Below are 15,855 nucleotides of genomic sequence, written 5' to 3'. Positions count from 1 at the left end.
GGCCCTTTAACCTGAACAAAAGGTCAGTTTTTAATGGCTGTAAGCACCAAATTTAAGGAGTTAAGAACTTAGATCAGCGACTTTGAAAACTGACTAGGGCTGAGCACCTAAATTTAGCCAACTATTTTCCCTAGGTGCTAAAACGTGGGCAGCTGTGAGAATGGGGTTAGGGTGGGGGGAAAGGTTAGGCACCCCAGCATTGATTTTTTTTTTTTAGTCCTAGGCACCAGCCTTAGTCCCTGATTTACTAAGCATTTTTCCACAGACCTTTCTGCATCTGTCCCAAGCGTGACTGAATTCTCTCATTATCACTTATTACCGCCGTTGATGGATCATCAGTTTTCCTGTCGAATAAAACCCATTCAGAAACACCTTCTCCATTTATGCTTTAGCACTGTTCTAGAGTCTCTAACCAGATCATATTACAGTGATGTGTTTAGATGTCTTGGGTTGCTTAGGTTGGAGGCAGTAGTTCAGTTCTGAGATCTCACTATATTTTGTTACAGTGATGTTAGTTACTTGCCCTCTGTGTCTCAGGTTGCCTCGGCGACACACAGTTCAGTTTCCGGCTCCGTCAGACTATGGGACAGAGGAGCACCTGGTTTACAGAGGATGGCAAGTACAATAGAGAAGTGCCAGTAACCTTACAAGTGAGTACTCAATGAAGCTTAAGCTGATGCTAACAGTAAGAGGAATATTGCTTAAGTCATAGATAATGCAGTAAGCAAGGAAGCTAGTTGAGGAAATGCATGGTCTACAAACTTCCTAGATTGTAAATGCAACACCCCATCAATTGATACCCCATTGCTTACTGCCTGCTCGCCCTTCTCATTAGCAAAGCTCCTAGAATTTTGGTTTTATGGGTTGACATCTCCATTATGGTCTACATATCATGTGCAGTGCTTCTCCCTAGTGCCTCTAGGGATTACCCTAGAATAGCTTTTCAATTTTGTATTCCTCACTCTGGAGTAAGTATTTCACAATGGATGAATAGCATAAGAAATCAAACTCCATAAATAGCACTGATTAGAAACAATAAAGAAAGTGAAGAGCCAGTAGCACAGCAGGCAGAATAAATACAACAGAGCAAAGTAACGTGCTTAGTTTGAATGGAGATCAAAAGTCTATTCCGCTGTATGGACAGCTGCTTCTCTAGCATCTTCCTGGTAGAGATTTAGGGGAAGGAAGAAAACGCACTGTTTTTCACAGCAGGACTTGTCTCCCAATGGAAGAATATTGTTTATAGTCCCAAAAGCGACATCTTCTGGGAACAGTATCTCAGAGTTAAGTGATCATCCAAGCCACAGAGCCATTGTCCTCCTCCAGAAACGTATCCACCCTCTTCTAAAACATGTCCATGGGTACCATAGGAACAAGGTAGCACTACCCCCATGCTATGAGCTGTGTTACATCACTTTCAGGAAAAGGGCTAAGGCATGGCTTTTCATGTAAGCCTTCTCTACCAGTCTCTCAATCTCCTGCACTAACTACCTGAACGTCCGAGGAAGGACTGTAAGGTGTACACCGCTGGCTTCTGAGTGCTGTTCTGATTAAGTTGATTCAAATGTTATTGTTTGAAATTTATTGTAATCCACCTTGAGGCCATTCTTGGAAAAAGGGCGGACTTTCAAATGTCTGTGAATAAATAAAAATAGGTGTAGAGAGGATGGCACCAAAGGGTTGCTCTGGGGATAATTCGGTTCCCCTGTGAGATCCCGTATCTTTTTCTAGGGGGACATTTTCAAACCGTTCGCTTTGGGGCAAAGTCTGTGGATGCTTGTAACCTGCAGGGTTCACACCTGTTTTCATAGTGAAAGTATACGTGTCCCTGTTTTTCATGGGAAATAACGCACATAGAGATGAAAATGTAATCTAAGGTGTTATTTCTCTCCCCCCAACCTAAATGCCCTCCTGGTAACGTCTCCCCTCACTGGAGCTAAAAGTACACACATTGTGGAACAATGCACATCTCTCTTGAGGGAGGGCTATTGTCAGACAGCTGATTAACATGGGAAAAACTTTTACCAGTGGAAATTGCTTAGAAAAATTGGCCTCTTGATGTATTTGTACAATGAAGTTCTGCTCCCTCTAGGCTTAGAGGCCTAGTTTGAAAAACCTTGCTCATGGACAAGCTCCTCTATCCCTTTGAATTGACTTGGCCCTGTTTAACACCTTGATTCCCCCCCCTACAGTGTGTCCATATTCCAGGTATGGCCTAATCAGGACCTTGTACAATGAAAAGATAGCTTCTTATCCCTTTGGTCCATCCAACATTCATAGAAAAATAGTTAATGACAGCAAATAAAATGGTCCATTCAGTTTGTTCAGCAAGTTGCTTAGGGTAGAAACTGCCAATCCTTGCAGATTCTCCCATGCCCCCTGTTAAGGGAAGCAACTGCTGCTCCATGCAGGTTACTCCCAACTTTAATGGCTCAGAGTTGGCTTAGAATGCACTTATCCTAGCTTTTCATCCATTATAATTTAAGCCCTTGCCTGTGGGGAAGCAGGCATTCACTGGTAAGTTGATAGGATGCTTTTTACAAAGTCATTTTGTTTTGTTTAATTTTTTTTTCAAAAAGACTATCTACAGTGGGTCCTTCATTCCCTTCAGTAATTATACCATAGTGATTTTAATATGTTCTCTCTATAGAGGGAGACAGCCCATTACTATGGGTATGTGTACTTCCGGCAAGTCAAAGACAGCTCAGTGAAGAGAGGATACTTCCAAAAGGCAAGTTTTAGCATCATTCTACTGCTCCATCCCTTCCTATACTGTGTAATAATAACCATAATAACCTGTCAGTGTCTGGATCCCTGTGCCCTGCTCCATCCCTCACCTCAAATTATAAACAGAAACATGCAGGCAAAAATTGAACTGGAAACCACTACAAGCCAGACTCTGTAGGCAGTGCAACAATGGAAAAAAACCCTGAAGCATCATGTCTCATAAAACATCAAACAAAATCAAGAATACAAAACATCAATCATAATAGTAAAGCCATACTAATAAAAAGAATAAATATTTTAAAACAGGTGACAAATAGAACATCCAGTGATGAAAAAATCATATAAGAATTTTTAAAAATGTCCCAAACACCAATAAAATATTTCAAAACAGCAAACACATCAAAAAACACCCCAATAAGTATAACTAATAAGGATTAAAAAAATCACCGGTCTTCATACCTGGGAACTTTGGATTTCCAGATGCCCTGAGATTGTCATAAATTAGTGGGGAGGAGGGGGTTGGTATTGGAGGGGAGGGGGTCTATTTGTTGTAAACCGTTGTGATGAAACACACCAAATGATGGTATATAAAATTTGTAAATAAATAAATGTTGTTGCACACAGACTTTCTCATTCTCACACACATGCTCTCAATCACACACTCGGACATATACTCTTGCGCACACCACACACATGCTCTCTCCACACGTCTTCAGTCACATACATCTGTTCTTCCACACACACAGACACATGCTTTCAATCACAAACACACACACGCACATGGTTTCATGCACATGCTCTCAATCACACACAACATTCTTTCACTCATTCACTCACTTCCCCCCCCCCCCCCCCCCCCAGAAGCACATAAAACAGCAACAATCTTATCGTTTAGCCCCTGCAGCCCAGAAAAAAAGTTGTCTCATGGGCTGCAGGGGCTGTCGCTCTACCTCTTGCTCCTGCGCGCATGCAGCCCAGCTCTTTCTGTCACTGCCCCTTTGGTGGGAGCGGGATAGGTTCCACTCATGGCCCACCGGACATCCACGCTCCTCAGCCACGAGCAGGCTAGGCTCAACTTGCGGCCCACTGGGCATCGCTGCTCCTCAGCTGCGAGCGGGATTGGCTGCGATGGATGTCCTCGCTATTTCTTCTCCCCTTAATATGCCACTCTGAGTTGAGTCCCTTCCTTTGTTTGGATTGCTATTGCCCAAACAGCCCTGGCCGGTGAGTCCCAGCACTGGCAGTCGCTTTTGTTCTGGGGGAGGCGTGACAGTCAGAGAACGGGTGAGAGCGTTAAAGTTCGTGGTGCACGACACACCCCATTTCAAAGCTGGTGGTGCCCGTTTACCACTGTGTACTCTAGATGCTACACCCTTGTATTAACAATCCAGATCCTCGCTTCACAACCAGCCTGCTGTTTTCAAACAGCAGTGCGTTCTCAGATTCCACCTAAATCATCTCTTTATCAAAGGCAGATGTAAATAAGAGTTTCTACTGCTTTTTAAAAGTCTGAGGACTTTTAATTGTTCTCAGTTGATCAGGTACTGCATTCCAAAATATCGGCCTCGCAACTGAAAACACCGTTTTGGGTGTTTCTGTCAAATGTGCCAAGCAAGGGGAAGGAACTTCCAGTAACCTACGCTATGCTGAGCACAGCACTTGCGCAAGTTGGTAAATCCAGAACCTTGCACCAACCCAATGGTAATGAAAAGATTATGCATTAAGGTTGCTACCTTCTAGCTGGTCCTCCAGTAAACTGATAATCAATGCAGCTTGCGTAGAACAGGGGAAATATGATCCCTGATACAGACACCAGACTAAATTTGAGTGCAGAGTATCTATGCTAAATACCAGTGCCTGTAAAACTATATGGAAACTTGAAATGCATGGTACCTGGAGCTTATAAAAAGAGGTCTTTACTACATTCTTGTTTTGAGGTCTCATTGACAAGCTCAGATCCAAGATTGTGTCCGAGTCACTTGACTCACAATTACTACTGTGTGATCTTCAAATACAAATGATGTAGGGAAATTCAATGAAGGAGTTCAGCTCAGAATCATAATCTTAGTTGTGTTAACATTTATTGCTATTCTATTGCACCCTAACCACCATTTTATAGATGACAAACAGATTGAGACTATCTCAAAAGTAGTTTCCCATGATGACATCATTGGTACTAAATATTGAATGTTATCCAGATAAAATCTATAGTTCAGTCCCAGCAGCTTACCTAAAGGGGGTATGTACATATTAAACAAAACAGCTGACAACGCAGAACCCTACAGTACCCTAGTTTCAATGGCCTTCCATGCTGATTTCCCATTACCAGATACAACCTGGTGTGTCTGAGCTGGGAAGGAAGAAAATTACTTCAGCATTTCCCCCATTAGGGTATTACTGTTATTAGCACTGAACTAGGACTATCAGTATAGGGGTCTCTCCATCCCTCCTCATAATATATAATAACAATGTGCCCTGCCCCATCCCTCATCCCTCCCCATAAAGTACAATACCAATAGCCCTCTGAATCTAGGCTGCTCCCAGCTCTCTCATTTACTGTAACAATAGTGCCCTGGCAGTATAGGGGTCCCTGCTCATCCCTCTCTGTAATGTGTAATAACAATAGTGCCCTGGCAGTATAGGGATCCCTGCTCCATCCCTCTCTGTAATGTGTAATAACAATAGTGCCCTGGCAGTATAGGGATCCCTGCTCATCCCTCTCTGTAATGTGTAATAACAATAGTGCCCTGGCAGTATAGGGGTCCCTGCTCCATCCCTCTCTGTAATGTGTAATAACAATAGTGCCCTGGCAGTATAGGGGTCCCTGCTCATTCCTCTCTGTAATGTGTAATAACAATAGTGCCCTGGCAGTATAGGGGTCCCTGCTCATCCCTCTCTGTAATGTGTAATAACAATAGTGCCCTGGCAGTATAGGGGTCCCTGCTCCATCCCTCTCTGTAATGTGTAATAACAATAGTGCCCTGGCAGTATAGGGATCCCGGCTCATCCCTCTCTGTAATGTGTAATAACAATAGTGCCCTGGCAGTATAGGGGTCCCTGCTCCATCCCTCTCTGTAATGTGTAATAATAATAGTGCCCTGGCAGTATAGGGGTCCCTGCTCATCCCTCTCTGTAATGTGTAATAACAATAGTGCCCTGGCAGTACAGGGATCCCTGCTCCATCCCTCTCTGTAATGTGTAATAACAATAGTGCCCTGGCAGTATAGGGGTCCCTGCTCCATCCCTCTCTGTAATGTGTAATAACAATAGTGCCCTGGCAGTATAGGGGTCCCTGCTCATCCCTCTCTGTAATGTGTAATAACAATAGTGTCCTGGCAGTATAGGGGTCCCTGCTCATCCCTCTCTGTAATGTGTAATAACAATAGTGTCCTGGCAGTATAGGGGTCCCTGCTCATCCCTCTCTGTAATGTGTAATAACAATAGTGCCCTGGCAGTATAGGGGTCCCTGCTCATCCCTCTCTGTAATGTGTAATAACAATAGTGTCCTGGCAGTATAGGGATTCCTGCTCATCCCTCTCTGTAATGTGTAATAACAATAGTGCCCTGGCAGTATAGGGGTCCCTGCTCCATCCCTCTCTGTAATGTGTAATAACAATAGTGCCCTGGCAGTATAGGGATCCCTGCTCCTTCCCTCTCTGTAATGTGTAATAACAATAGTGCCCTGGCAGTATAGGGGTCCCTGCTCATCCCTCTCTGTAATGTGTAATAACAATAGTGACCTGGCAGTATAGGGGTCCCTGCTCATCCCTCTCTGTAATGTGTAATAACAATAGTGTCCTGGCAGTATAGGGATCCCTGCTCCATCCCTCTCTGTAATGTGTAATAACAATAGTGTCCTGGCAGTATAGGGGTCCCTGCTCCCTCTCTCTCTGTAATGTGTAATAACAATAGTGCCCTGGCAGTATAGGGGTCCCTGCTCATCCCTCTCTGTAATGTGTAATAACAATAGTGCCCTGGCAGTATAGGGGTCCCCGCTCCATCCCTCTCTGTAATGTGTAATAACAATAGTGCCCTGGCAGTATAGGGGTCCCCGCTCCATCCCTCTCTGTAATGTGTAATAACAATAGTGTCCTGGCAGTATAGGGGTCCCTGCTCATCCCTCTCTGTAATGTGTAATAACAATAGTGTCCTGGCAGTATAGGGGTCCCTGCTCATCCCTCTCTGTAATGTGTAATAACAATAGTGACCTGGCAGTATAGGGGTCCCTGCTCCATCCCTCTCTGTAATGTGTAATAACAATAGTGCCCTGGCAGTATAGGGTCCCTGCTCATCCCTCTCTGTAATGTGTAATAACAATAGTGCCCTGGCAGTATAGGGTCCCTGCTCATCCCTCTCTGTAATGTGTAATAACAATAGTGTCCTGGCAGTATAGGGGTCCCTGCTCATCCCTCTCTGTAATGTGTAATAACAATAGTGACCTGGCAGTATAGGGGTCCCTGCTCCATCCCTCTCTGTAATGTGTAATAACAATAGTTTCCTGGCAGTATAGGGATCCCCGCTCATCCCTCTCTGTAATGTGTAATAACAATAGTTTCCTGGCAGTATAGGGATCCCTGCTCATCCCTCTCTGTAATGTGTAATAACAATAGTGTCCTGGCAGTATAGGGATCCCCGCTCATCCCTCTCTGTAATGTGTAATAACAATAGTTTCCTGGCAGTATAGGGATCCCCGCTCATCCCTCTCTGTAATGTGTAATAACAATAGTTTCCTGGCAGTATAGGGATCCCCGCTCATCCCTCTCTGTAATGTGTAATAACAATAGTTTCCTGGCAGTATAGGGATCCCTGCTCATCCCTCTCTGTAATGTGTAATAACAATAGTGTCCTGGCAGTATAGGGATCCCTGCTCCATCCCTCTCTGTAATGTGTAATAACAATAGTGTCCTGGCAGTATAGGGGTCCCTGCTCATCCCTCTCTGTAATGTGTAATAACAATAGTGTCCTGGCAGTATAGGGGTCCCTGCTCCCTCTCTCTCTGTAATGTGTAATAACAATAGTGCCCTGGCAGTACAGGGGTCCCTGCTCATCCCTCTCTGTAATGTGTAATAACAATAGTGTCCTGGCAGTATAGGGATCCCGGCTCATCCCTCTCTGTAATGTGTAATAACAATAGTGCCCTGGCAGTATAGGGGTCCCTGCTCCATTCCTCTCTGTAATGTGTAATAACAATAGTGTCCTGGCAGTATAGGGGTCCCTGCTCATCCCTCTCTGTAATGTGTAATAACAATAGTGCCCTGGCAGTATAGGGGTCCCTGCTCCATCCCTCTCTGTAATGTGTAATAACAATAGTGTCCTGGCAGTATAGGGGTCCCTGCTCATCCCTCTCTGTAATGTGTAATAACAATAGTGCCCTGGCAGTATAGGGATCCCGGCTCATCCCTCTCTGTAATGTGTAATAACAATAGTGCCCTGGCAGTATAGGGGTCCCTGCTCCATCCCTCTCTGTAATGTGTAATAACAATAGTGTCCTGGCAGTATAGGGGTCCCTGCTCATCCCTCTCTGTAATGTGTAATAACAATAGTGCCCTGGCAGTATAGGGGTCCCTGCTCATCCCTCTCTGTAATGTGTAATAACAATAGTGTCCTGGCAGTATAGGGATCCCTGCTCCATCCCTCTCTGTAATGTGTAATAACAATAGTGTCCTGGCAGTATAGGGGTCCCTGCTCATCCCTCTCTGTAATGTGTAATAACAATAGTGCCCTGGCAGTATAGGGATCCCTGCTCCATCCCTCTCTGTAATGTGTAATAACAATAGTGTCCTGGCAGTATAGGGGTCCCTGCTCATCCCTCTCTGTAATGTGTAATAACAATAGTGCCCTGGCAGTATAGGGGTCCCTGCTCATCCCTCTCTGTAATGTGTAATAACAATAGTGTCCTGGCAGTATAGGGATCCCTGCTCCATCCCTCTCTGTAATGTGTAATAACAATAGTGCCCTGGCAGTATAGGGGTCCCTGCTCATCCCTCTCTGTAATGTATAATAACAATAGTGCCCTGGCAGTATAGGGGTCCCTGCTCCCTCTCTCTCTGTAATGTGTAATAACAATAGTGCCCTGGCAGTATAGGGGTCCCTGCTCATCCCTCTCTGTAATGTGTAATAACAATAGTGACCTGGCAGTATAGGGGTCCCCGCTCCCTCTCTCTCTGTAATGTGTAATAACAATAGTGCCCTGGCAGTATAGGGGTCCCTGCTCCCTCTCTCTCTGTAATGTGTAATAACAATAGTGCCCTGGCAGTATAGGGGTCCCTGCTCCCTCTCTCTCTGTAATGTGTAATAACAATAGTGCCCTGGCAGTATAGGGGTCTTCGCTCCATCCCTCTCTGTAATGTGTAATAACAATAGTGCCCTGGCAGTATAGGGGTCTTCGCTCCATCCCTCTCTGTAATGTGTAATAACAATAGTGCCCTGGCAGTATAGGGGTCCCTGCTCATCCCTCTCTGTAATGTGTAATAACAATAGTGCCCTGGCAGTACAGGGATCCCTGCTCCATCCCTCTCTGTAATGTGTAATAACAATAGTGCCCTGGCAGTATAGGGGTCCCTGCTCATCCCTCTCTGTAATGTGTAATAACAATAGTGTCCTGGCAGTATAGGGATCCCTGCTCCATCCCTCTCTGTAATGTGTAATAACAATAGTGTCCTGGCAGTATAGGGGTCCCTGCTCCCTCTCTCTCTGTAATGTTTAATAACAATAGTGTCCTGGCAGTATAGGGGTCCCTGCTCATCCCTCTCTGTAATGTGTAATAACAATAGTGTCCTGGCAGTATAGGGATCCCTGCTCCATCCCTCTCTGTAATGTGTAATAACAATAGTGCCCTGGCAGTATAGGGGTCCCTGCTCATCCCTCTCTGTAATGTGTAATAACAATAGTGCCCTGCCCTGCTCATCCCTCTATGTAATAACAGTAGTGCCCTGGCAGTATAGGGGTCCCTGCTCCATCCCTCTCTGTAATGTGTAATAACAATAGTGCCCTGGCAGTACAGGGGTCCCCACTCCATCCCTCTCTGTAATGTGTAATAACAATAGTGCCCTGGCAGTATAGGGGTCCCTGCTCATCCCTCTCTGTAATGTGTAATAACAATAGTGCCCTGCCCTGCTCATCCCTCTATGTAATAACAGTAGTGCCCTGGCAGTATAGGGGTCCCTGCTCCATCCCTCTCTGTAATGTGTAATAACAATAGTGCCCTGGCAGTACAGGGGTCCCCACTCCATCCCTCTCTGTAATGTGTAATAACAATAGTGCCCTGGCAGTACAGGGATCCCGGCTCATGCCTCTCTGTAATGTGTAATAACAATAGTGCCCTGGCAGTATAGGGATCCCTGCTCCATCCCTCTCTGTAATGTGTAATAACAATAGTGCCCTGGCAGTATAGGGATCCCTGCTCATCCCTCTCTGTAATGTGTAATAACAATAGTGTCCTGGCAGTATAGGGGTCCCTGCTCCCTCTCTCTCTGTAATGTGTAATAACAATAGTGCCCTGGCAGTACAGGGGTCCCTGCTCATCCCTCTCTGTAATGTGTAATAACAATAGTGTCCTGGCAGTATAGGGGTCCCTGCTCATCCCTCTCTGTAATGTGTAATAACAATAGTGTCCTGGCAGTATAGGGATCCCTGCTCCATCCCTCTCTGTAATGTGTAATAACAATAGTGTCCTGGCAGTATAGGGATCCCTGCTCATCCCTCTCTGTAATGTGTAATAACAATAGTGCCCTGGCAGTATAGGGGTCCCTGCTCCCTCTCTCTCTGTAATGTGTAATAACAATAGTGCCCTGGCAGTATAGGGAACCCTGCTCATCTCTCTCTGTAATGTGTAATAACAATAGTGCCCTGGCAGTATAGGAGCCCCTGCTCCATCCCTCTCTGTAATGTGTAATAACAATAGTGTCCTGGCAGTATAGGGATCCCTGCTCATCCCTCTCTGTAATGTGTAATAACAATAGTGTCCTGGCAGTATAGGGGTCCCTGCTCCCTCTCTCTCTGTAATGTGTAATAACAATAGTGCCCTGGCAGTATAGGAGCCCCTGCTCCATCCCTCTCTGTAATGTGTAATAACAATAGTGTCCTGGCAGTATAGGGATCCCTGCTCATCCCTCTCTGTAATGTGTAATAACAATAGTGTCCTGGCAGTATAGGGGTCCCTGCTCCCTCTCTCTCTGTAATGTGTAATAACAATAGTGCCCTGGCAGTATAGGGGTCCCTGCTCCCTCTCTCTCTGTAATGTGTAATAACAATAGTGCCCTGGCAGTATAGGGAACCCTGCTCATCCTCTCTGTAATGTGTAATAACAATAGTGCCCTGGCAGTATAGGGGTCCCCGCTCCATCCCTCTCTGTAATGTGTAATAACAATAGTGCCCTGGCAGTATAGGAGTCCCCGCTCCATCCCTCTCTGTAATGTGTAATAACAATAGTGCCCTGCCCTGCTCATCCCTCTATGTAATAACAATAGTGCCCTGGCATTATAGCCCTGGGCATCATGACATGTGAGATTCCAATTCAACAGAAGCAAATAATGCCAAATATACAAAAATCTAAGAAGAAAAAATGGTGTTAAATCAACTTAATAAATGTTACATTAAGTTAACCTGCTAAGGCACAAAAACTGTTAAATAAATTGTACAAGGATCTTCATATAGTGGGAGGAAATATTTCACAGAATAATAAGTTCATAGATGCCCACAGTGTAATCATTCATCCATAATCTTTTTAAATAATAAATACATGGTTTCTTAGATTACTACATGTGGTATGGGGTGTGTGTGTGAGAAAGAAATTGGAATGAGAGAGTTTATATTGAGTGAAATTGGATGTGTGAGATTATAATATGGGTTGGGTGTGAGATTACAATAAATGGTACAGGATGTTCGAGATTACAGTAAGTGATATGGGAGATTGTGTATGTAAGATTACAATAATGTACAGGGTGTGTGAGAGATTCCAGTAAGTGATACAGGGTACATATGCATGATCATTATAATTGATATGGGATGTGAGTATATATAATTGCAATAAGTGATACAAAAGGTGTAAGAATTTACAGTGTGTGAGAGAGAGATTGCAATAAGTAATACAGGAAGCGTATGAGAGAGTTTATAGTAAATGATACAAAGTGTATACCTGTGGGGGAGTTTATAGTAAAGTACTATGGGGTATATGTGCATGAGAGAGATTACTGTGAATATAGATATGTATATGATAGATTTACAATAAGTGACAGGGATGTGTGTGAAAGATTTTATTAAGATAGGGTTTATGTGTGAGAGATTAGAATAAGTGATTTTGGGTTGTGTATATTAAATTACAATAGTTGATACAGGGGTTTGTGTGTGATACATAGGGGCATTGGTATGTGTTTTTACAAGTAAGTGTGATATTGCAGCAATAGTGACCGCGTGTGTGTCATGACCATGCATATTCAGAATTGTTTGTGATTGTAGCAGCAATGTGTATTTGTGTGTGCATGTTAGTGTATATGTGCACCACATTAAAGTGGTGAGATTTGTATGTGTCTGTATAATTACAGTAGGTAACATGATGACATGTCTCTCTCTTTCAGTCTTTAGTCCTGGTGTCTCGCTTTCCCTTTGTGAATCTTTTTCACTCATTGCTGCAACTTATAGCTCCTGAGTACTTTGACAAACTGGAGCCTTGCCTGGAGGCAGGTGAGTACATCAGAGGAGGAGTTTGTTTTTCTTAAATAATATATAGGTAAATCAGAACTACAGGTCCCTGCATGCAGTGGGGTAAAACCAGGACTGGAATAACCTGTCCTAAAAATCTGGATAAATATCAACAAAATACCTGTATGATATCCTCAAATTTTATTTATAACAAACTTTAAAAACATTAATACAGCTTATACATATATTGCACCACATTACATATCTCAATACATTCACACTCCACATTCATACTGACAATGTTAATACATATAACAACAAATATTGTACATCAATTCAAATACAGAAAATGTTCTTTGTTATATTTAGCAATATTGCACTTAAACTACTAACTGTACAGAGTACTTTGAATCAGCAGTATCTTGAATTGTAAGTACGGGAGTATTTTGGATTAGGAGTACTTTGAAGTAATAGGAGCATTTTTTGGAATTAATATAAGGGGAAGTCCCATCAATAATTAGTAATAGCCACTAATAGAAAACAGTTTTTTATAAGGAGAAATATTTAATGGGGTTTTTTTTATAGTAGTTTAAGTGCAATATTGCTAAATATAACAAAGAAACTTTTCTGTATTTGAATTGATGTACAATATTTGTTGTTATATGTATTAACATTGTCAGTATGAATGTGGAGTGTGAATGTATTGAGATATGTAATGTGGTGCAATATATGTATAAGCTGTATTAATGTTTTTAAAGTTTGTTATAAATAAAATTAGAGGATATCATACAGGTATTTTGTTGATATTTATCTATGTAATGGTAATACCTGTTTAATTTACCCTTACATGTATGTTGATATTTGACCATTGTGGTTACCTAAAAATCTGGAGCCATTTGGGGGGGGAGAGAGCAGAATAAGGAGATGGGAGTGGGGAGAAAGAGACAAGGACGTGGAGGAGAATGGGGAGTTGAAAGGAGAACAGGAAAAGGAAGCATGAGAGGAAGAAGAGGAGAGATTAGGAGGGAAGAGGTGACGTTGAGACAAAGGGGAGAGGGAAACGCATGGGCAGCCTTCCAGGGCAAGGTTGGCAGCTCGTGGGCCGCCGTCTGGCGTGGGGTTGGCAGCACAAGTGTATGTATGTAGAGTTATCACCCTTTTCCTTTACCACATGTTTGCAGTGTGTAATGAGATTGATCAGTGGCCCTCTCCTGTGCCGGGACAAACGCTGAACCTTCCAGTCATGGGAGTTGTCATACAGGTATGAAATAGCTGAGAATTGCTCTAATATAATTCCCACAAGACAGCCTGATATCGGAGACTAATGGTTTCCCTTTTAAAAACTGGCAACAGGGTCCACGTGTGCAAAGTGCGGGTGGTCAGTCGCCCCGTACCTAAAGGTACCCCTAAATGTGCTTCTTCTTAGTCCAGCTAGAAATATGCCCTGAGGGGGGGTAGTTTTCACCCAGGGCAATCTGTCACGCTAAATCACTCTAAAACTGGTCTTCTGTACCCCTGTAGAATGGGTATCTTCTTCACAGAAGGGTGTGTATGAATCGCTCTTTTTGTACTTTCTGCCCAGGTAAGGATCCCATGCAGATCAGATACACCAGGATCCAGCCCTCTCAAGCAGCTGAACCAGGAGGTGAGAGCAAACACTGTTAGATACAGAGTACAGAATAGGATCTGACTGGTCCAAATGGCCTATGAGTCACCACTGACATTGTGCACAGTGCACGAACCAATCAGATCCCATTCTTTGTGAGGTGCAGTATGGATGCAGCCAATCCTGGCTGCTCCCAGGTGCTCAGAAGACTTGCAAAATGCAGCTTAAAAATGTCCTACACAACCACCGAACTGTAACATGTGCAGTAATTCTGACAGATGGTGAGTATTAGCATTTGTGTGCACTTTGAGAATACTAAAGAGTGCACACCTTATGTGGTATTGCCTATATATTCATATTATGTTTTTATCTTAAGAAACTTGCTGGGCAGACTGGATGGACCATTTGGTCCTTTTCTGCCGTCATTACTATGTTACTATGTAAAATTCTTCAGGAAGGGACTAGATAAATCAGAATACATTTGTTTCTGTTTTCACCAATGTACTAATTGTAAGTTGCCTCAACTCATGTTTATTTTTTTGACCTGGCAGTTTCCTCTTGTTTGGGCTTCAGATCAATTAGAACAAAGACTGGGATCCTGGTACCATGAGCCTTCATTAGCAACTATCCAGAGCTATTTCCCCTGTTTTATAACACTCTCTCTTCTCCTCTTAGTGTGATCATTGCATTGGCAATGATCACACTAAGAGGAGATCATGTGCCAGGGGGCCATGTGCCAGGACTCCTATCAGGATCCTGCAGTCATGGGCCTTGAATCCAGCCATTAGGTGTCATCCATGAATGACAACCATGACTCTCTGCCTGCCTAGTGGCTTCTGAAACATCCACAATCACAGAGAGCCTGAGGAGCGGAAGACTCCTCTCCAGGATTAAATCAGTGACTTTTGGCATGACAGTGCACAGCACCGTCGCTAGCCACCAGCCTGGCCCACAGCTCCCAGTTTTATGATTCTGTGGCTGCAGTAAGGGTGCAAAATCCTGGAGCTTTGCGCAGGATATGGGAGTTTCCATGGAACTGTGGGGAAACTGGCTGAAGGAGGGAGCCATGACAGGAGGCTGTGCATTTGTACACATAGGTTTGGGGTGATCCTTTCTTCCTGCCAGGCACTTGTCTCTCTCCTTTCTCACCTACCTGCTGACCAGTCCACCACCCCAGTGGCTAACAGGAGAAGGAAGGAGGAGAGTGTTGCTCCAGACTGTGTTCTCCTCTGTTGGATGGGGTTGAGATTCATGGTTTGAACTGCGTGAGATATCTTTGAAAACTATGGTGTGTCTCATGGCTGAAACCATGAGTCTTGCCCTCGCCAGCAGCAGAGGAGGATGTGGCTCGATGTGTCACTCTCCTCCATCCTCTTCCTGTTGGCTAGCAAAGTGATGGATTGGCCAGCACAGGACAGAAGGGTTGGAGGAGAGGGAAAGGATATGATTGTGGTGAAGGAAGAGAAGAGAGGAGAGAGAAAATGGAGGGAAAGAGAATCTTGAGGGGGGAGAAAACCAGAAGGGAGCTAATGGAGGAGGAGGGAAGAAGGGCCTAAGAAAGGGGGAGGGAAGGGAAAAGACTAAGGAGGGCAGATGGGAGAAGAGAACTTACCCGTGGGAGGGAAAAAGAGGTTGTAGTTAGAGGGCTGGAACAGAAAAGAGAGAACAAAATAAATAATTCAGACACAGATTATAGAAATGAAGTTTCATTTTTGTGTGTTTTTCAAATTGCATTTTTAAAATGTGTACATTTTCAGAAAGATGTGAATTGTATGCCTTTGTCTAGCAGTGCTATAGAATTGACTACTGCATATCAATAACAAGATGTTGGACTTAAAATTCAGTTTTGTTCCTACTGTTACGTTTTCAACAATTGTGAAGAA

At 43.8% G+C, this 15,855-nt stretch overlaps 1 protein-coding gene across 1 annotated transcript in view; it reads left to right on the top strand.

The window, feature by feature from the left end:
• DENND6B (DENN domain containing 6B) overlaps positions 1-15,855 on the top strand; it is an 84,122-nt gene that overhangs the window by 20,371 nt on the left and 47,896 nt on the right. Inside the window, 5 exon segments of the mRNA XM_029616865.1 lie at positions 538-650; positions 2,651-2,731; positions 12,303-12,408; positions 13,548-13,627; positions 13,949-14,011. Of these exon segments, the coding sequence (XP_029472725.1) occupies positions 538-650; positions 2,651-2,731; positions 12,303-12,408; positions 13,548-13,627; positions 13,949-14,011 (443 nt within the window).

The sequence above is a fragment of the Rhinatrema bivittatum genome, chromosome 9 (assembly GCF_901001135.1).
Source record: "Rhinatrema bivittatum chromosome 9, aRhiBiv1.1, whole genome shotgun sequence".
In the NCBI taxonomy this organism is placed as follows: Eukaryota; Metazoa; Chordata; class Amphibia; order Gymnophiona; family Rhinatrematidae; genus Rhinatrema; species Rhinatrema bivittatum.
The sequence above is the reverse complement of the archived record's forward strand: the minus strand, read 5'-3'. Positions and strand labels throughout refer to the sequence as shown.